Source organism: Muntiacus reevesi, chromosome 9 (genome assembly GCF_963930625.1).
Source record: "Muntiacus reevesi chromosome 9, mMunRee1.1, whole genome shotgun sequence".
Classification (NCBI taxonomy): Eukaryota; Metazoa; Chordata; class Mammalia; order Artiodactyla; family Cervidae; genus Muntiacus; species Muntiacus reevesi.
Genome location: NC_089257.1, coordinates 39,138,444 through 39,160,700, shown reverse-complemented (window position 1 = coordinate 39,160,700; position 22,257 = coordinate 39,138,444). Strand labels below are relative to the sequence as shown.

Below are 22,257 nucleotides of genomic sequence, written 5' to 3'. Positions count from 1 at the left end.
CAGAGGAGGGAGGCAAGCGGCGCTGAGAACTGGGTGCCAACGGCAGATCCGTTCCCTGCGGGGACAGAAGCTGAGGGTGGCGGAGCAGCTTGCGGGAGAAAGGGGGCCGCCTCCCCCTTCATCAGGCAGATGGGGCTCTGAGGAGACCAAGCCAAGTGTCCCTTCCTTCCTCTCCTCTCCCCGTGGCCGCCCCCCGCGCCCACCGCCCTCCCCCTCCAGCAACTCGGGAAAGGTCAGGCGCCTCGGAATCCTTTAATTTCGTTTTAATGAGCTCAGGAGGAGTCCTTGGGGCGGGGGTGGGGGGGTGGGGGGTGGTTCCGAGACAGGCTCATTTATCTGTCCGCGCCCTTTACCGAGGCGGTGGTCCCCTCCGCAGAAGTCGATCCCTAATAACGGCGATTTGAGGGCGCTAACCCTTCGGTTCTTAGGACTGGACACAGATTTTGAGGGTGCACTTCCCCACGGACCCTCAAAACCTGTATCCAGTCCTAAGAGACTGGAAGAACCGCAGAGCCCGGACCTCGCAAAGCTCACCCAGCCCCACAGGGGGAGTTGAAAGCGGGGAGCTTCGCGAGGGGGCAGCAGAGAGCGGGAGGGGCCCTGGCTCGGGTTGCCGGCCCATCTCCCCCAACCCAGCGGCGTCCCTCCTTCCAGCTGAGGCCCCCTCCCCTCCAGTCACCCGCTCCAGAAAGCCCGCCCTGTTGCCTGGCATCTGTCCCAGCCTTGGATGTGGGTCTGGCTGGGGCTGGATGCCTTCCCAGGCAGCCCTGCTCCGGGGGCCTCCTCTCCTCAAGCCTCCAGCTCCAGTCACCCCCATCTCTGACTGGCTTTCCCACACTGTCTCGATTGGGTCGGTCGTATCTGCGCATCCCTCCTCAGGGTCACTCGGTTCTCTCCCATTTGACTGCATGCATGGACTCTTGGGACACTGCCCCCAACCCGTCTTGAAGGATGTCTTGGTCAGGGCTGTGTCAAGGCTCCACCAGGTAAGAGTCCAGGTGGGGCTCACATTTCCCTCTACAGGTTGCTGATGGGCAGGCAGCTTCATCCTGCCCATTCAAGGTGGGGCAGAGGGCTCCGCCCAGACTCCTCCCAGACCCCCATTTCACCCATCTCCACCCCAACTTACTGTTCAACACACACACACACACACACACACACCCCCCATGGGGCTCCATCCAGTGCACCCTCCCTTGCTCCCTCCCCTATTCTCTTCCCCATCCCACCCACAACTGCTCTTACCAAGATGACAGCTGCCACAGCCCCGGCCTCCTTGTCCACCAGCGGTATGACCAGCACTGAGGGGGAGAGGGCAATGAGGTGGTCCCGTGGGGCCAGTGAGGCTCAGAGGTACTGAGCCAGGACCCAGGGAGGGAGACAAAGACACAGACAGGGAGAGGCTGGGACAGAGACACAAAGAGACCCAGAGACCCAGAGAGACAGAGAGATGGGTCCTGAGGCAGTGACAAAAATGACCACAGCAACAACCCCTGCGTAGAAGGAAACCCCCGCTCTTGGCAACTTTCTCATGATCCTCCCAGCAACCCTGGGATGGAGGGAGGCAGGTAAGGCTGAGCACCCCTATTTTACAGATTGGGAAACTGAGGCCCAGAAAGGGGAAGTGACTTGCCCAAGATCACACAGCAAGTCAGGTCTCCTGACTCCCAGTCTTGTGCACTTTCCACATCGAGACAGAGGACAGAGACCTAGAGAGACTGAGACACGAAGCAGAGAGACATGCGGACAGGGGACGTGGAGAGGAAAAGAAAGAAAAACAGAGAGTGACAGAGAGAGCGTGACAACTACAGCCCATCTAACCACCAGCACAAGCCACACCCCCTCAAGGTAGGTTCTGTTGTTCCCATTTTACAGACCAGGAAATTGAGGCTGAGAGGTTAGTAGCACAATAGGGAGAGAATTAGATGGCGGGTCTGCTAGAAACACAAAGCAAGAGAAAGAAGGAGACAGAGAGATGGAGACAGGGATAGAAGACAGATATGGTCTGGGGAGCAGGGGCCACAGTCCCTCCCTGCCCCTGCTCAGCTCCCAGCCCTTACCTTGGGTGTCAGGAGCCAGTGGAGCCACCAGCCTTGCCAAGGGCTTCCCAGGCAGGTCTGAGGGGCCCAGTCCATTGCAGCCCAGCCGCTTCCGGGAGATCACAGCCTCTCTGAAAAGAGGATACGATTCTACCTCTCAGTCCCTGGGCTTCCCAGGTGGTGCTAGTGGTAAAGAATTCACCTGCCAAGCAGGGAACACAAGAGATGAGGGTTCAATCCCTGGGTCGGAAAGATCCCATGGAGAAGGCCCTGCAACCCACTCCAGTATTCTTGCCTGGAGAATCCCATGGACAGAGGAGCCTGGAGGGCTATGGTCCACAGGGTTGCAAAGCGTCGGACACTACTGAAGCAACTTAGCATGCACACTCAGTCTCTGGATCAAAGAGGAACAGGCCCCAGCCTGGGGACACACAGCAGGCTAGACCCTGCACATCTGTGGGGATCCGGACAAGTTGAGCCGCTGCACAGTGGATATGACGAAGGCAAAAATCAGAGTCTCAGGAGAAAAGGGAACCCTCCTGCACTGTTGGTGGGAATGTAAATTGATACAGCCACTATGGAAGACGGTATGGAGATTCCTTAAAAAACTACAAATAAAAACACCATATGACCCAGCAATCCCACTCCTAGGCATAAACCCTGAGGAAACCAAAACTGAAAAGACACGTGTACCCCAATGTTCACTGCAGTACTATTTACAATAACTAGAACCTGAAAGCAACCTAGATGTTCATCAATAGATGAATGGATAAAGAAGTCGTAGTTCATATACACAATGGAATATTACTCGGCCATAAAAAGGAACACATTTGAGTCAGTTCTAATGAGGTGGATGAAACTAGAGCCTGTTATACAGAATGAAGTAAGTCAGAAAGAGATAAATATTGTATACTAACACATATATATGGAATCTAGAAAGATGGTAGTGAAGAATTTATTTGCAGGGCAGCAATGGAGAAACAGACATAAAGGACAGACTTATGGACACGGGGAGAGGGGAGGAGAGGGTGAGATGTATGCAGAGAGTAACATGGAAACTTACATACCATATGTAAAACAGATAGCCAATGGGAATTTGTTGTTTGTTTCAGAAAACTCAAACAGGGGCTCTGTAGGGTGGGGAGGGAGATGGGAAGGAGGTTCAAGAGGGAAGGGACATATGTATACCTATGGCTAATTCATATTGAGGTTTGGCAGAAAACAACAAAATTCTGTAAAGCAATTATCCTTCAATTAAAAAAAAAAAAAAAAAAAAATCAGAGCCTCAGACCCTGATTCTCCCCTCCCCATGCAGAGGAGCAGGCAGCTACAGTCTGGCCTCTGGTGCCTCCTGCTGGTAGATAATGGGAAAGGTACCTTCAGGGTACAGCACAAATCCCACAGAGCAAATAAAAGCCAGGGCTCAGAGCTAGGCTGTCTGGGTTAGATCCTGCCATAGCTACCACTTGATTTTGGGCAAGTGACCTAACCTCTCTGAGCTTTCCAGGGAGATCTGGGGTGGACAGAGTAGAAATTGAAACATCAGAATCTTCAGAAAACCATCTGGAGCAACTTTTGGTGCTAAGCACAGGAGGGGGACTCCAGAAGTTTATTAGGCATCCCTATGTGCATATTAAAAAGCAGAGACATTACTTTGCCAACAAAGGTCAGTCTAGTCAAAGCTATGGTTTGCCAGTAGTCATGTATGGATGTGAGAGTTGGACCATAAAGAAAGCTGAGCGCCGAAGAATTGATGCTTTTGAACTGTGGTGTTGGAGAAGACTCTAGAGAGTCCCTTGGCCTGCAAGGAGATCCAACCAGCCAATCCTAAAGGAAAGCAGTCCTGAATATTCATTGGAAGGACTGATGCTGAAGCTGAAACTTCAATACTTTGGCCACCTGATGCAAAGAACTGACTCATTGGAAAAGACCCTGATGCTAAGAAAGATTGAAGGCAGGAAGAAAAGGGGATGACAGAGGATGAGATGGTTGGATGGCATCACCGACTCAATGGACATGAGTTTGAGTAAACTTTGGGAGTTGGTGATGGACAGGGAGGCCTGGCATGCTGCAGTCCATGGGGTCGCAAAGAGTTGGACATGACTGAGCGACTGAACTGAACTGAACTGATGTGCCCACAAAGTCTAGTCAACCTACATAGATAAATTCCCAATGATCCCATAGATTAAATACTATTATCTTTTCCATTTTTCAGGTGGAGAAACTAGTATGCTGAGAGGTTAAGTAACTTGTCCGAAGTCCCACAGCTAGCAAGAGGTAGAGCCTGGACTTGAACCCAGGCATTTGGCACCAGAGCCCATACTGCTAACCAGCACCCTTGAGTCTTCCTAAAGACCAGAAGGTACTGAGGCTCCAATGAGGACTGATGTGAATGTCAAGGAGGCACAGGGCATCGGTGTGATGGGGGCAGGGGTGGGAACTGAGATAGGGGAACCTATGGTAGGAAGAACGAGCCTCTCTCTGCCTTCACCACACATCCCCCCTGCCCCAGCCTCTGGCTCTTCCTGCTTAATTAAGCGCCTGAGTTTTCACCAAATGTCACTCCCTGATGATTAATTGTCCTGGGTTCTTCATCCCTCATGTTGCCTCCACTTAATTGTGTTTGTAGGAACTGCCTGGCCTGGAGAGAAGAGATGCTTGCAGGGCTGGGGCTCTGGTGTGTGCATGTGGAGTCACTCATGGGAGCCCAGCAAAGGTCAGGTGAGGAAACGAGAGGAGTAGTCTGCGAGTGCCCAGATCAGGTCCCAGCAGCTAGAAAAATTAAGGACCAAAGAGGCAGAATGCCTCAGTCAGGGTCATGCAACATTCTGAATCCAACCCATTCACTCCTGGTCCCTTGGTTCAGATTCTATGATGACCACTGGTGTCTCCCACCTTCCAGCCCTCACACCTGGACCTTTTAGGTTTCTAGAGGGCCGGATTCCAGTTTTGAGCTGTCCAACTGTGCCAGTCACCCCAGGAAGGAACAGGGATCTAGGGTGGCAGGAGGCAATGGCAGCCACGTTTCCGAGGGACTAAGTTGATAAAGGCTGGGGCTTTGTGGAGACAGGGACTGGCCTTGTTGACCTTCAGCCAGACCCCTTGTAGCGGACCCCACCCAATCTCTTGGCCTCAGATAAGCTAGTTATTGTTCAGCCACCAGGTGGCGCTGGTCCTTGCACTGCTGGTCAGTAAGTGCTGCAGTTTCATCTCACTGACCCCTGATTCCTCTCTTCCCAACCCCCAGACTGTGGGCTACCCTGGTTTCTCTCCTCCTACCTCCCCACTCTGCCCTCAAGTCAGGACCCTGATAAAGGAATTGCCCTGATCTTTTTTTCTGCCCAAAACTCCCCTTCGGCACTCATGGTCTCATGACTCTCCAGCCCCCAATCTCTTAAGCTCCAGGACTCAAAGTCTGGCTGAAGGCCTGCCCTGGGTATCCCTGAAATAGTCAGAGACCCCCGCAGTCCTGATTGGAACTTATCCTCTCCACCGCTTCCCCAGAAGTAGCACAACCATCCACCGGGTCCCCTGCAGCTTATCCTCAAACCGTCCTGGGTGTCTCCCTCTCCTCACCTCCCCATCCAATGGGTGAGTCACCGCCTCTGCATCCCCACAGCTCTCCCCTGCCCTCCATTCCCAAGCCACTGCCTAGCTCTCCCCTAGACCTGCAACAGCCTCTCTCCTTGCCTCCTGCATCCTGTTGGGTCCCTTAAATCCAGCCCCCACCAGAGTCAGGGCAGATGTCCTAACTATGAGGACATTCTGCTTAAAGCCATTCCACAGAGTATTTGTTTATTCCACAGAGTCCCTCTGGGTCAGGTTTGGTACCAAAGACCAAGAGAAGAGGAGGAGTCATGGTGTCGTCCAGCAAATGAAGTACAGACCCACGCCGGAGTGCAGAGATGGGAGCCCTGACAAAGGAAGGAAGAGCAGGCCCCAGCTGACCCCTATGCAGGACAGAAGTGGGATTAGAGAAGGAGAAGGCCTCCTGGAGGAGGAGATGCCTGAGTTGAGTCTTAGAGCATACACAGACGCTATCAAGGCAGACAGGAAAGGAAGTGCAGGTGGAGGGAACTGCATGGCAAAGGCTCAGAGGAAAGAAATAATGTATGTCTGCTGGATGGTCCACCGGCCAGGCGGCTGCAGAGGGCCAGAGTCCTGAGGAGCTAGGCTTGATCCTGAGGACAGTGGGAGCCCAGGGACTTGAACAGGCCAAGGTGAAGGTCAGGTTCAATTTCAGGCTGATCATGCTGGCTGCTGAGTAAAACTCTCACTAGAGAGGGAGAATCTGAGAGACAGAAACTGGGTCTCAGTGAGGGCCTGTAGTCTCAGACGTCCCTGGAACAGCAAAAGGGAGGCTGGGCTGGGGCAGGGTCAAGGCTGGAGCCTTTACTGGGTCCAGATCTTCCACCAAGCACTGGGCCTTCCAAGGATCTTCCACTTTCAGGAGTCCCCCCACACCGCGGAACTTTGCTCTGTAACCCACCCTTTTCTGGCCAGCCACATCCCAGAACTCTGGGCAGGGCTGTGCCAGGCCATGCTCACCTCAGCCTACTCTGCTATGAGCCCTTTTCTGCTGCCTCACCCTTTCCAGAACTGCTGTACCCCTAGAGGTTTCAAAGATGCTGGAAGTGGGTAGGGGACTCCAAGGCTGTGTCTCCTCCACCCAGTCAGGGCTGGGACTTCATCTACTGCTCACATCCCCCACTCATGTCTGCCTGCCTGTTTGCCTGCTAAGTCACTCAGTCATATCCGACTCTCTGAGACCCTATGGACTATATCCAACCAGACTCCTCTGTCCATGGGATTCTCTAGGCAAGAATATTGGAGTGGGTTGCCGTGCCCTCCTCCAGGGGATTTTTCTCTGACCCAGAGGGATCCAACCCATGTCTAGTGTGGCTCCTGCATTGCAGGCGGATTCTTTATCGCTGAGCCACTGGGGAAGCCCCACATCCCCCATGACGTCCCCTCAACTCAGCACCCCTGCCCTGCCTCCTCTCCCCTCCTGACTGCCCCCTCCAACCAGGATGATGTCGGAGGGGAGCAAACACCACAGCCCCGGGGCCAGCTGTCCAGATTGAAGGCTAATGACTCGGTCCTGGTGCCTGGGTGGTCATGGGCTGCCCCAGTGAAGATAAAGACAGATGGACACAGAGTGGGGAGAGGAACGGGCGTGGATTTTATGATGGTTCCGTCCCTTTAACAACTATTTGCTTAGTGGAGCGCAGAGGAAAAGGCTCTCTGTTGGTGGGGTCAATGGCCTGGAAAGAGCACCAGGCCCTCTTCCACTCCTCTGAGCCCCTTCTTAGGTGAGACCTCCCTCCCCTGACGGAGCCCCCCACCTCCAGGGTCCTCATCTTCACTCTCATCTTTCATCCCTCTTGGAGACAAATTATGATTCAGGCCAAGACCCCAACCCTCCTTTCTGCCTCCCTCTCCCTCCCCCAGAATGAGACTCCACAGAGATGGGAACAGACTGTTCTCTGTGTCCCTTGAGGTCAGTCAGAGGGGCAGACGGATTCTGCAGTGAGTTGGGGGCCTGGTCAACTCTGAGGAAGAAATTTCTATCAGGGTTGGGCCCCTGCCCCCCCCCCTCCCCCCCCGCAAACGGTGGCAGAGGGAGACAGCCAGCTGGGAACGGGGTGGGCGGTGTCTCCGCTCTAGTCAGAAAGGCTTTCACTGTACTCAGCAGGGAGTAATCAGAGGCTTTAAGATGGCAGGAGACACAATGAGAAGAGGACTGAAATAGGCTGAGTGAGATTGAGGCGGGGCACAGAGAAGAGAGAGACGGCTTCCAGGAAGCCTCTCACCCAGGCAGCCCTCCAGGATTCTCCCTCTCCAGCCCTGAAGAACCCCGCCCCGCCCTTGCAGCCTCAGGATTCCGAGCCTGAAGCCCTCAGACGACGTCACAGTGCCCCAGCTTATCAGAGCACATAGCGTAGACTGAGGCCCAGGGAGACAGCATGAGCTTGTGATGGCAGCCATGTTGTCCTGGCTCCCAGCCCAGGGTTCTTCTCGTGGACAGACCCATCCCCTAGGGAGGCTGCCAAGGCCCAGACACCTTTTCTGGAAAACTGAATCCTCCTTAGTGCTGGGGATCTATGGAGCAGGCTTCCTAGCGGCCCTCGGGCTGGGCCCTGGCAGAGAAGGGAAATGGGCTGGTCAGGGTGGAGAAGGTACGCGGAAGGACTTCGCGGGGTAGGAGACAGCTCGGCGAGCACACGGAGGCAGGGAACCCAGGGCACACGCCGGGACGAAACGGCATCTGTGAGTCCGTGGAGGGGTGCGGGGCATCACGGGAAGGGCTGTGCGGGGCATCACGGGAAGGGCTGTGCGCGGCATCACGGGAAGGGCTGTGCGCGGCATCACGGGAAGGGCTGGGTAGCAGGTGGGGCCGCCTCGCTCCCCTGGCTCATCTCCACGCTGCCTCCCCACACCACCCTGGGCCCTTATGTGTCTTTATGATCCGCCTTCACTTCACACCTGCTGCTGTTTGCCCGCCCTGCGCCCTGCCGGCCCTCCAGGGTTTCCTGGAGGAGCACCCCCTCCACTGGGGCCAGCACGCAGGCTCCACCTTGGGCTGGAGCTGGTGCCTGGTCTCCCGATGGCGCACCAGAGGGCCCTTCAGAGAGCCACAGAGGTCACCTTCGGAAGGGCCCTGGGAGGGAAGTAATTTTCTCAAGGTCACCCAATGAGTAAATGCGTTGGGACTTGGGGGTGGAGGGCAATCAGCAATCATTAAACACCTACTGTGTGCTGGCCCTGGGCTAAGCCCTGGCATCTTATTAAGCCCATAGGCAGGGCCCACTGTTTTCTCCATTCTGTAGATGAGAAAACAGGCTTGGAAGGGGCCCCATTGGGGCAGGGATGGGGCAGGGATGGGGCAGGGCTAGAATCCAGGCCTGTCTGACTCGCATTCATGTGCTCTTGCCTCTTCCGCAAACCTCTGTCTCTCAGTCCAAGCCGAGGAGGTGGGCTCACCACCAGACACGCAGTGAGTGGGTGAGTGGGCAGAGCACAGATTTCAAAAGAGAGGACTGGCCTGAACCTTCACCCCCATACTTGCTGGTGGGACACCCCGCTTGCCCCCTCACCCGCCTTACCTCCTCAGCCTCCTAGGATTTCTGAGCCTTGTGTCCCAGCAGTCTTCCCCTCTCCACTCTCAACTCTGAGCTAATTGCATTGGAACATTTACTTTTAATTGCCTTTTTTTTTTTGGTACCTTTACCAAAGGCTTTAATGAATCTGAAGTGGCCGGAAGTGGGGATACTGAAAGGGCTTCTGATGCTGCAGAGGATCTGAGCCCCTCAAAGATGCCTGGACCGCAGGCCCCCACCCCTACCCCAGCTCACGCAGGCTCAGAAGGAGCAATGCAGACCCTGAAGGATGCTCCCCTCTTGCTGTCTGAGTCTACGATCCTGCAGCCCTCTCCCAGGAGAGCCTTCCCAGGCTGCCTCGAGGAAACTTCCTGGATCAGACAAGCTCATATTAAATAAAGTTCTTGAGGATTAGGGGTAGGGGTACAGGCTCAGAGGAGAAGAGGGGACATTATAGCATTTTTTCCCTTAAGATTCTGAAGACCTCCCAGGCCTATCCTGCCATCTTACAGATGGGACACTAGAAGCCAGAGAAGAGCATGGCTGCCTTGGTTCACACAGTCCTCGAGAGGAGAAGTTGTCAATTGATGCCAAAGGGGACAGTGTCACCTACCTGCCCACCCTGTGGGAAAATCGACTGGGAGAAAAGGAGGTGGGAAGGCTCAGAGCTATTGGAGAGGCACCAGCCCCTTCCATGGGGAACAACTGGAGGATAGAACAGCATCAAAGAAGCCAGGGTCCCATGTGTCAGGAGAGGGGGATCTCAGGACCACCAGCATCCCCAGTATCAGGACCTCCAGCATCCCCCAAAAGCAGCTCTTTCCATGGCCTCTGTGACAGGTGTTTTGCCAACCTCAGCTACTACCTGAAAAAGCCGCATCCCTGACTGTTTGACATGTTGGAGTGGAGCGCTGCCTCCTGGTAACAACTCCCACTGGTGTCCACCCAGCCCTTATAGCTCCCGACCCTGTGTTCCCTGGGTCCATGACGCCCCTGCACTACTCAGAAGGCAGTGCCCGTATCCTCCTTGGCCTGCCCTCCTCTGGACCAGAGTTCCTGCCCATCCACACTTTCTCATCAGACAAGCTCCATTTCCCTTCTCTCTCCCCTGGACAGCCAGGAGCCAGGATACCGTGTCCCAGACCTGGCTGTGCCTCACACCAAGTGGCATTGGACACGTCTCACAATGTCTGCTCATCTGGAAAACAGGGAGGCTAAATTCAATAGGCTCAGAGGTGCCAAGGGACCATAGGGCACTGAGCCCGTGTTCCTGAAGTCAGTGATTCCAATGTTCTACCATAATGAAAATAAAAACAGACATTTAGCACTCATTATGGATACATTTTATAAGGGCATTACATGTGTTAAACGTTTAATCCTCCCAAGAATCCTCCCATAATAGTACTACGAGATGAGTACTATTATTATCGCCAGTTTACAAGCAAGAAAACCGGGCCACAGAGAGGCTGAGTCCCTTGCCCTGGATAGTAAACTGGAGCTGGGGTTTGAACCCAAGCAGCCAGGCTCCAGAACCCACAGCAGGACGTGGTCTGTGATCTTCCCATTCTCAGAGTTGACACCATGCGGTCCGGCATTCTGTGACTCCGAGTTCTGTGATTCTGTGAGAACCTGCAGGCAGTTATCGTAGCCTGCTGGGGTTCTAGCTGACAAACTGTAGCCCTGACCTTTTGAGACTCAGGCTAAGAAGGCTGCAGTGGTTTAGAATAGCTCTCCAGGAGGAAATCTAGCCGTTGGCACTTTCCTTGTGTCATCCACTCCCCAAACACAACACAAGAGAAGACAGTGCTTCTCCCCTCTATGCTGCAGCCAGTGACCCAGCCAGGGAACCAACCCCAGCTGGCAGGGAGGCTAAGGTCAAGGTCAGATGGGGAGAGTGAGACCAGACCTTGTGGTCTCCCTTGACCATGAGAGAGGGCAATGGGTGGAGAGCAGCTCACCGCACTTTCCCCTCCTGGGGCAGCTCATGGGGGGGCTCCTCACACACCAGCCGGGATTCCCCATCCAGCAGGTAGGTGTAGACTGTCTCCTAGAACAGAAGGCACTCATGAAATCCAGAGGAGAGGCCCTCCCACCACCCACTTCCAGTCTGACACAGGTCTGGGTGACAAGGTCGTGGGCATCTGTTTGTCCGTCATTACTCCCCAGGTGATTCTAAGTGCAGCCAGGGTAGAAAAACTCCCGTGTGATCTCAGCACTTCACTCTCTCCTGGGGAGGGTCTGATGGGCTGAAGGAGCAGACCACAACCTGCCAATACTCCACAACCCTGAGATATTTTCCTGCAGAGACTGCAGCCTCAACAGACAATAACTGAGCGTCCACTTGGGGCCATACTGCAGAAGAGGCTCTGCAGGGAAGAGGGTATCTTCCCTCCTACTTCAGATACACAACCAAGAAATCATACACTATGAGCCAAGCCAGGAGGACTTCTTGGAGGGAGTGACTTTAAAGTTGTAATTGACATGGAAATTAGACATATTTAGGGGGTGGGTTGGAGATGGAGATGGTAGAGGACAGGGAATCCTGGTGTGCTGTAGTCCATGGGGTCGCAAAAGAGTCGGACAGAAATAAGCAACTGAACAACAACAAAAGAGAGTGGGTGAGAATGGCTTCTGGGCCAAGTATTAATAATAGGTAGGTAGGTGTACAGAGTCCAAAGCATTGATGCAACCGACAGTGGCGGGGCCGGGGGTTGGCACAGGAGGTGGGTTTGGGATCAGGGGTGCTGAGTGGGAAGGGAGCTTGGGGAGGGTTTTGTTGGGGAGAGGGACTGCTGCTGGGGAGCGAGGAGCTGGTGAGCCCTGTGAGACAGGAGCTGATTTGTATTTTGGAATGATCACTCCCCAGAGTGAGATCAAAGCTCTGTTTGAAGCATATCAAATCTGCAGCTTGTCAATCCACCCTCTCCAAGGACCCAGGGCGGTCCTTTGTTTGGAGGTGGGGGGACATGCCACTCAGTGTGCAGGATTTTAGTTCCCCGTCCAGGGATTGAACCTGCACCCTCAGCAGTGAAAGCACAGTCCTAACCACTGGACTGTCAGGAACTGCCCCCCGGAGCAGTCTTGGTTTCAGTTGCAGACCATGTCTTGGCAGAAGTAGTTGCCCTCACTGACCCACAAGAGAAAATCCACATTCCCTCCAAGCGGGACTGGCCATTCTTAGAGACCCACAGCCAACCTGTCTGCAGAGCATCTCCACTGCTGGAGTCGCATGTGATGAGGGAGACCCAGGTGCTCAGCAGAGCCTACACCCCATCAAGGGGGTACCCACATGCCCAGCTCAGTATCCCGAGAGGCATTGTTTTCTCAGTGGGAGAATGGAGGGCTGTCCTCTCTGCTGACTGTATCAGGGAGGGCTTCTGGAGGTGGTGACACTGAAGCTCCATGTTAAAGTAAGTAAGTGTGGAGTCCTTCTCAGAAGCCATTGCCTTTCACAGCTGTGAGAGTCCACAACCCTGTCAGACACTCTTGTTGCCCTTGGCTGTCCCCAGCCAGCCAACCCACCTTCTCCCAACCCCCAGGAGATGCCCCAGTCCCACCTCCAGAGAACCTGAGGCAAGCTCAGAAGTGGCATGGGCCAGAAATGACAGGACCTGCGGAGGGTGACCGGGGCAGACACAGGAAGACCTGGGCCCCCTTGTCTTCCCGGGTGAGGGTCTAGTAGGGGAGTGCAGGGATGAAGAAATCGGTGGGAAGGAGGCCCTCACACCTCATCTATATTCAGCCTCCTCCTGTCAACCAACCCTTTACTCAGCCTAGGAGGGGCCTGTAGGATTTGGTCCCCCAAAAAGGTTAAGACACTACCCAGCACCCAGAGTCTTGCCCTGGCAGAAAGAGGGGCAGGCAATCCGAGGGTGGTGAGCAGGCAGGCACGCACATCCTCACTTCACTTCTGGGTGTCCGTCTGCCCCCACCCATCACTCGCAGCCCTCTGGGTTAAAATTAGCTGAGTTTACTGGAGAGAAGGAGGAATCATTTCAGACACATCAGTCCCATCTGCATTTGCGGCTGCCTGCCACAATGGGTGCTGATGAGGGAGCCAGGTGCCAGCAGCTCCCCTCCCTGGAGTCTCCCCACCCCTCTTTGGAGAGTTGAGCTCCTCCATGCAGTCAAGACAGGGCTCCCTCCCCAAAGACAGGGCTTCCCTAGCTCATGCAGGTCTTTGCGGGTGGACCAAGACCAACACTTCCCACTGTCCCAGGGATCTAGTCAACTGGACCGGAGCTGTTTTCCTGGCCCCCTGCTTTGGGGATACAATTAATCTAGTACAAGGGCATCTCTGCTGGCACCACCAGCATCCTGCCTGTGAAGACCCTCCTCCTCCCCACTCCCAGGGCAGCCTCGTGGATGCTGACCTGCCAACCTCCCCACCTCTTCTTTTCCAGATGTTTCTCCATCCCAGGCCAGATGTTGCCTCAATCCCATCTCCGGGAGGATTTATTTTGGGAACCAACACACCACCCACTTCCTACCAATTTCACACTCAATAAAGCTCACTCATTAGTCTTCCTCTTGGGCTCTGAACTTCCAGGAGGTTTTGAAAAGACAGAGCTGAGGAAAGAGAATGGGGATGCTTAGGTGCCAAGCCCCATTTGTTCCTGTCGTGCTGTGTGACCTTGGGGGAAGTGTCCTCCCTCTCTGGGCCTTGGGTGGATCATTCATCCAGCAGATTCAGACACAGTAGGCTCTGCTGGTGGCTGCTGTCTAGGGTAGAGGAGGGAACACCCCAGGCTATGGGACTCAGTTTAGGCATTTCCTCTTCTGGTAAGCCTCCCATGCCTCTTAGGGTGTCAGAGCCCCCCTCCCCAGACTGACAGTCCCCTGCTCCCTTCTGTCTGGCACAACTGATACACTGCTGCTTTGTGTCTTGAAGCCAGTTCATCCATCCTCCTGCATAAGGGATGCATAGTGACCACGGGAGCTGAGTTGAGGAGTGGCCTGGGGCAACTGAAGAGGAGCACAGTCTCCTCATCCAGGCACTCCAGGCCCAGGAAACCATGCTGACCAGGTGACCAGGGGCCCAAGCAGCCATCCTCCACCTGTTCCCAGTGTGCAACCTCATCTATGGTGTTGGGATGGGTCAGAGAGAAGCTTAAAGGCTTCTAGAGGCTTCTAGAGGACATCTTATCCAGGCTTCTGATTCTAGACAGGACACCTGAACTCAGCACAGATCTATTTATCAAGGCCGAGCCCCATTCCAGCACACAGCTGATACCAAGGAAGTTCTTCTGCATCTCTACTCTCAATCCTTCCTGCTATACATGTTCCAAACCTCACGTGACTCACTAGGTCCTACCTAGTGAATCCATTAGGTTATTATCCTAAGTGAATCCATTCCATAATCTGAGACATGATCTTTCCAATTACACTCTAATGCCCCTTCTGTCCCAGACATTCCAGAATTCCCATATCAGTTCATTCATTGGGGCTTAGTTTTAGTCCTCCTCCTCCAGGAAGCCCTCTTAAACACTCACCCATACTCTTCACTTCCCCATGAGAGTCCTCTGGGCAGAGACCCTGCTTCTTCTTTCCTTCTCAACCCTGTAGGTTAAGAGGAGCTGGGCAAAGGCTTAAGGGGCAGGAAAGTATGGAACAAGGCACGTACCACTTTGGGAAGCACAGTTGACAGGGCCTCCTTGACAGCCTGTTGCAAGCCTGCAATGTCGATGACAGAGCCCAGGCTCAGCAAAGCATCCTGGAAGAGAGGGAAGGGCAGTGAGGGCCTTTGCCAAGCAGGCCAGGACAGCACCCCTACCCAGGGGGCTAGGAATACAAACTCTCAGCTTAAACCAGGGCCTAAGGCTAGCAGACACTTGAATCCCAGGATCTTAGGAACTCAGAATCCAACCAGTCTTCTTTTATTTCCCCAACAAGTCTTAAGGCCTTAAAATGTCCAAGTCCCTTCATCTTACAATGAGGGGTCTGGGGCTTAGAGAAGGGTCAGGGACTTAGCAAAGAACTCAGTAAGTCAAGAGGTCAAGACCTAGACCTAGACCCTAGGTCTCTTGTCCTTCAGCCAAGGACAACTCAGGCATAGCAGGGAAAGTGCAAGCCTCTGCATTAATATAAAATGAAACAAGTCAACATAAAGCTCCAAATTTGAATTCTAGCTCCACTATTTATAAGCAGTGTGAATCTCGGTCAAGTCACTGAGCCTCAGCCTTCTATCTGTAAACTGGGGGCAACTAAGGCTATCTCCCCCTACAGGCTGATGTGATGATGAAATGAAACTGAGTGCCCACACACACAGGTGCTCAGCGAAACATCTGCTGAACCTGGGTCCCATTCAGTTTCCCGAGGAGGGAGGTGGTCTTGCACAGTCTCATTTTTCATCCTAGTGAGGGGCTGGGAGTAACAAGAGTCCATGGGGTACATGAGCCCACAAGATTCAAGAAACACAGTGAGGCCAGCCCCTGGTGAGATAGAAGGGGAAGGAGAACTCAGCCTTGACTGCCTCACAGCCTTCCTGTCCCAGGAACAGGCCTCGTCCTTGGAGAGCCGGAACCAAGACAAGAAAGGTCCCTGCTTCTCGCTCTATTAACTTGGCCAAAACCATGGGGATCAAAGAGAAAGGTAACAGAACAGAGGATCCAGGGCCAAAGCAGGACTGTGACTCATACCATCCACTCAGCCAGGCCCTCCCCGCTAGCCCCTGCTAGTTTTTTCTGATGTCTTCCTTGTGGATGGCTCAGTCTGTGTTCATAGAGCCAAGTGATTAATTGTAGGATAGAAGACACATGGCGTGGCCCCCATTCCTGTAAAAGTGATGTGAGCTTGAGGCTCTTATTGGGCCACAAGCTCAGTATGAGCCCACAGCATAAATGTGGCTGGTAATATATTAAAACACTGAGATTGCAAGCGCATGTTAATAAAGATGTTACCCTAACTGGGGAAGATGAGAGTTCATCCATGTCCATGGGCTGATTAGATCATCCCCAGTGCAGTATGTCCCACGTAAGGACAAGAAGAGACTCATTCAGAGGAGGTGACATATGTAAAGAGAGAATGAGAAACCAAGTCCTGCATGGAGAAACTGGGGATGCCTTGTCTGCAGCAGAACAGATCCAGGGGGCTCACTATTTGACTCCAATATCTCAGCTTTCCTGGGCAGGGCGACTGGACTCTGTGGCCCCAGAGACAGCCTGGAGATTCACAGGATTTCACAGGAGGCTGACCTTGGCCCAGGGAGGTGAAATATCTTCCAGGTAGAACCTTGCTACATAGGCAGAGGCCACTAGAAAAGAGGTGAGGAACTGAGCTCCCCATACTTGGGGGGTATGCAAAAATTGGCTAGATGCCTATTTTTCAGAGAGGCTACAGAGGGGAGTCCTGCACTGGAGTCCAGATGAAGCCTATGGTCTGGGCTTTGGCTCCAGATTTCACCTTGCATCTTCTTGGCTTCAGTTTCCTTCCCTACCCTGACTCTCATTCCCACCCAGTCCTGTGTTCCAGGTTGAGGGAGCAGTGGTGGGCTTTCTCTTCAAATGGCATTGTCTTCTCCAACCCCCAACCTCCCTTTGATCCCTTCCACTGCTCAAGTGAAGACACATTTCAGTCACGAAGATGTGTCTCAATCCTAGGACACCAGGAGCTGCCGACTCCACAATACATTCCCCAAGTTGGATCAACTATCCTTTGATCCTGAGGCACTCCTCATCATAGCTCACACACACTCAGCACCACACATACCTGGTTAGCCAGTCATAGACCATCATATTCTCACAGAAACACCCCAGCCTGCCTTCAGACACCCTCCAGGTACACATATGGGTTCACACAGGTGCAGATACTTCTAATGGATTCACAGGTCCAGGGCTCAGCAACATTGTTGGCCACTGTGGCCTTTCTAGGTCAATTCTGCTGACTAAAGAGGCGAGGAAGAGATGATGTCCCAGATAATCCTGAAATAAAGTCTGCCAACCCAGGCTCCTCAGACAGTGGTTCCAAGGGCTTGGCCCCAGAAGGTAGTGCTGGTTTAGGTTTGTTCCTGCCTGCAGGCAGTGAGGAAGGATAAGCTAAGTGGAGGGCCCTGCCCTCTAATGGAGTTTGTGTGTGTAGTGTGGAAGTTGGAGAAGAGGGGCCAAGGTGACAGAGTGAGATCTGATGTCCGGGGAGACATGTCTCAAAGCCACAGGCTTAGGACAGCTAAGTCTCCCCATTTGACAGATGAGGAAACTGAGGCTCAAAAAAAAAGCAATGCCCCATCTGTGGTCAGCCAGCCAGTCAGGACAGAGGCAGATCCAGAACCTACCTCTCTGGATCTCCAGCCTCTGTCTTCTTCCTGCTCTGGACTGATCCCCAGCTCCCTCCCCAGGGGCCTTAGAGCGAATAGTCTGTCCTTTGTTCTGATTGGTGGCTCCTCTACCTGCCCTTTACTTGGATTGGGGAATACCCTGAACTGTCCTTTACTGAGATTGGTGGATGCCTGTCTGGCCTTTGCTTGGATTGGTCAGTTTTCTGTGACTCCTCAGGCTAAGGGCAAGATAATGGCGCAAGAGGGGAATTGGGAAGGAAAGTTAAAGACAGTTGGAGCAGAGGGAGGGGGCCCAGTGGGCTGGAGGGAAGCATGGCGATGAAGCCCTGGGTGGTCTCTGCCTGATATCCGTCTGTCCACCCACCTCCTGGCCCTGCCCTGCCTGCCTGCCCCAAGATGAAGGGTGTTGAGTGTAGGATACATAGCTGGGAAGGGCCATGTCACACTTGGCCTTCAAGATTTGCTCACATGCTGCCTTCTCCTTGAATCTTGCCAGGATCCCAAATCTATTTCACCTCCTGCATCAACTCAGGGAGGAAATAGTTCACATTCCACAGACCATGAGGTGAGGCTCAGAGGTCAGAATGGCTGCCCCAGTGGAGAAGAGTCAGTGGTACTGAGGCTCAAGTCAAAGGGTTTTAAACCCCAGAAATCTTAAACAGATGAGGAGAGGAAAAGTACAGACAGAGCCATACCTGCTCTCATGCACATCTACACGTCACACATACACATATTGCCATGCACACACACACCCCCACACACAAACTCACACACATGGATAAAAATGCAAGCCTATAGAAATGGCCACCCACTCCAATATTCTTGCCTGGAAAATTTCATGGACCGAGGAGCCTGGCAGGCTTTATTTAGTTCATGGGGTCAAAAAGACTGGGACACAACTGAGCACACATGCACGCAATATACAAGGCACACATAAACATACACTTTAGCATGTACACACATGCACAAATAAACACACTCAAACACACACAGCCAAGCTCAGGGTGGGGTGAAAGAGGTCACATTTCCTGCCCTTGCAGCTTTTGTGAAGAAACATCAGTGTAAATATCGGCATGACAACCAGCAATTTCCCAGACCCCAGAGGAGAATCTGTGTGTATAGCGAACAGCAGCTGTTTCCAGCGTGTCCCAGACTGACTATGGAAATTCTGTGTGGTCTCAGTAGGCCCCTTCCTCTTCTGAGTTTATTTCCTCACCAGTAAAAATGGGTCCTTCCAGTTAACAACACATAGTTCTACCATTTTGTGTTTTAATTCAATGAGAATGGGTGAACGGATATATCAAGGCTGTATATTGTCATCCTGCTTGTTTAACTTATATGCAGAGTACATCATGTGAAATGGTGGGCTGGATGAAGCACAAGCTGGAATCAAAATTGCCGGAAGAAATATCAATAACCTCAGATATGCAGATGATACCACCCTTATGGCAGAAAGTGAAAAGGAACCAAAGAACTGCTTGATGAAAGTAAAAGAGGAGAGTAAAAAAAGTTGACTTAAAACTCAACAGTCAAAAAACTAAGATCATGGCATCTGGTTCCATCACTCCATGGCAAATAGATGGAGAAACAATGGAAACAGTGACAGACTTTATTTTCTTGGGCTCCAAAATCAGTGCAGATGGCAACTGCAGCCATGAAATTAAAAGATGCGTGCTCCTTGGAAGAAAAGCTATGACCAACCTAGACAGCATATTAAAAAGCAGAGACATTACTTTGCTGACCAAGGTCCAACTAGTCAAAGCTATGGTTTTCCAGTAGTCATGTATGGACGTGAGAGTTGGACTGTAAAGAAAGCTGAGTGCCAAAGAATTGATGCTTTTGAACTGTGGTGTTAGAGAAGACTCTTGAGAGTCCCCTGGACTGCAAGGAGATCCAACCAGTCCATCCTAAAGGAAATCAGTCCTGAATATTCATTGGAAGGACTGATGCTAAAGTTGAAACTCCAATACTTTGGCCACCTGATGAGAAGAACTGACTCATTGGAAAAGATCCTGATCCTGGGAAAGATTGAAGGTGGGAGGAGAAGGGGATGACAGAAGATGAGATGGTTGGATGGTACCACCGACTCAATGGACATGAGTTTGAATAAACTCTGGGAGTTGGTGATGGACAGGGAAGCCTGGCATGCTGCAATCTATGTGGTTGCAAAGAGTTGGACATGACTGAGCGACTGAACTGAACTGAATGGATATGTGAATGGATGGATCAATGAATGAGTGGATAGATAGATGGGTAGAAGGATGGATGGATGGGTGGATGGAGCCTTCATACCTTCCCTACTTGCAGCTCTATGGTTGGAGGTAGGTCTACTCAGCACTGTAGATGGGGCCACTCCCCACACACTCTAGAAAGTACCCCAGGTACCATGAAAGTGGGCCCTGTTTGGAGTGAGGTCTCCTCTGGAGCCAGCACTGGGACTGGATCAGCCTTTCTGTACTCATTTGAGTAGGGAGAGAGTCTGGACAAAATGACTTCTAACTCATTAATGGATTATATGAAGCTAGAGACCTTGGTCTTATCCTTTCTGGAGCCACCAGCAGAGGCACTGATGGCCTTCTTTTTTTTTTTTTTTTTTTTTTAAATATTATTTTATTAGTTGGAGGCCAATCACTTCACAACATTTCAGTGGGTTTTGTCATACATTGACATGAATCAGCCATATAGTTACACGTATTCCCCATCCCGATCCCCCCTCCCACCTCCCTCTCCACCCGACTCCTCAGGGTCCTCCCAGTGCACCAGGCCCGAGCACTTGACTCATGCATCCCACCTGGGCTGGTGGTCTGTTTCACCATAGATAATATACATGCTGTTCTTTCAAAACATCCCACCCTCACGTTCTCCCCCAGAGTTCAAAAGTCTGTTCTGTACTTCTGTGTCTCTTTTTCTGTTTTGCATATAGGGGTATCGCTACCATCTATCTAAATTCCATATATATGTGTTAGTATACTGTAATGTTCTTTATCTTTCTGGCTTACTTCACTCTGTATAATGGGCTCCAGTTTCATCCATCTCATTAGAACTGATTCAAATGAATTCTTTTTAACGGCTGAGTAATATTCCATGGTGTATATGTACCACAGCTTCCTTATCCATTCATCTGCTGATGGGCATCTAGGTTGCTTCCATGTCCTGGCTATTATAAACAGTGCTGCAATGAACATTGGGGTGCACGTGTCTCTTTCAGATCTGGATTCCCACTGATGGCCTTCTTGAAGGTCAAGGTCAGTGTCACATGCTGCTCTCCTGTCTTGTTTCTGTGAGTCTCATCGTCTCTCGCCACCTCCATCAACCATCCTATTCCTTTCCCTGCAGCTGGGAACCTAGAGCCCACCCCTTGCTCTCCAGAGGGAAGCCTCCTCGTGCCCCCACAGCGACCTAGAAGAAGGCAATAACATCAAACCCAATGGCAGGTACCTCTTAAGGCAAGCTGTGTTACTGGGACTGGCCATACATGCTGATTTATCCACCTCTGCCTGTGCTAGGTCCCCTGGGTGGCCTGGGGTTGGGGAACCCCCACTTTCTCTGGCCTTTGGTGTCCCTTTCTCTAAAATGGGGACCTTCAAGGACCTTGGGGTCCCTCTCACTCTATTCCTCTTTCCTTCCCTCTGGACCTGTGTCTCTCTCAGGCTCTGTCTCCCCGATCTCTCCAAGTGGGTCTCTCTCTCTTGCCATGCCTTCCTCGGTCCATGTCTGTCACAGGCTGCTCCCCGTCTCACCTCTGAGTCTCAGTGTCCTTTCCCACCTCCAAATCCTCTCCTCTCTCAGATGGCTTCTGCCCTCTCTCTTTTGTACACTCCTGCTCCCTGCCCCCAGCTCCTGTCTCTCCTGCCCACCCCTTCCCTAACCCCCCAGGTGGTCATCTTGAGTACTTGTGGTGAAAGTGTCTGACCCAAGATTGGCACCCCCAGAATGAGAGTACCCCAGGAAGGTGGCCATGATGGGAGAAACCAGGGGTGCCAGGGCAGATGCCATCTATTCTTCCGCTTCCTGCCTCCTGTTCTGGTGGGCATCACACACATATTCTCCTCTTCCCAGAGAACAGGGCCTTCAGGGACAAAGGAGCCCATCTGTCTCTGCACCCAGCATGTGCCTGGCACTTGCAAGCCCATCTGCTCCACCAGCATGACTGGCAAAGCTTCCCCAAAGGAGGCTTCCTGGGGGCTCAGGCCAGAGAAGCCCCTGGGGACTGGGCCTCAGACCTCAGCCAAGCCTGAGCATCCGAAACTTATTCTGTGACTCTTATAGCCCTTGCAGCATGCCTCACCCCATAGAGTCAGGAGACAGCCAGGAAGCAGGAGGGGCGGCCCTTCCTCCTCTCTCCCATCCTACCCACCCAGACCTGCTGTGCGCCCAAGGAGCTGCTTGAATGGATCTGGCACCTTAAACACACAGAGGAGAGCTGCCCAGGAGTGCTAAGATCTTGCAGCCTCAGACCTCCCCTCAACAAAGTTGAGCTGGACTGGGGTCGAGAAAATAGAGGAAAGAGGCTTGGTAATCCCTGGGAGACCTGATCTGAGGAAGTGGCAGGAGAGAGGCCCGGGCCTCAGTTGGACAAGTTCACATGCCAGAGTCCTACTTGAGTGGGGCATCAGGCTTCAGGGAAGAAAAGGCACCTACTGTGTGCTAGGGGCATCCATCAGGGGTTCTCAAACCTATGTACCAGAACCGCTGCAGGGCTTGTTAGCATCCAGGTTGCTGGCCCTACCCCCAGAGTTTCTGATGCAATAGGTCTGGGATGAGGCTAAGAGTTTGCATTTCTAACACACTCCTTGCTCCTGGCCCAGGGACCACACTTGGAGACCCAGCAACACACACTGTCTCTAGT

At 52.7% G+C, this 22,257-nt stretch overlaps 1 protein-coding gene across 2 annotated transcripts in view; it reads right to left on the bottom strand.

Moving 5' to 3' along the window:
- PDE2A (phosphodiesterase 2A) overlaps nt 1–22,257 on the bottom strand; it is a 67,571-nt gene that overhangs the window by 18,990 nt on the left and 26,324 nt on the right. For both annotated transcript variants that reach the window (XM_065944682.1, XM_065944683.1), the window contains 4 exons: nt 14,760–14,849; nt 11,095–11,183; nt 2,058–2,167; nt 1,243–1,298 (listed from right to left, as the gene is read on the bottom strand). In XM_065944682.1, coding sequence (XP_065800754.1) covers nt 1,243–1,298; nt 2,058–2,167; nt 11,095–11,183; nt 14,760–14,849 — 345 coding nt within the window. The remainder of the gene's footprint in view (nt 1–1,242; nt 1,299–2,057; nt 2,168–11,094; nt 11,184–14,759; nt 14,850–22,257) is intronic.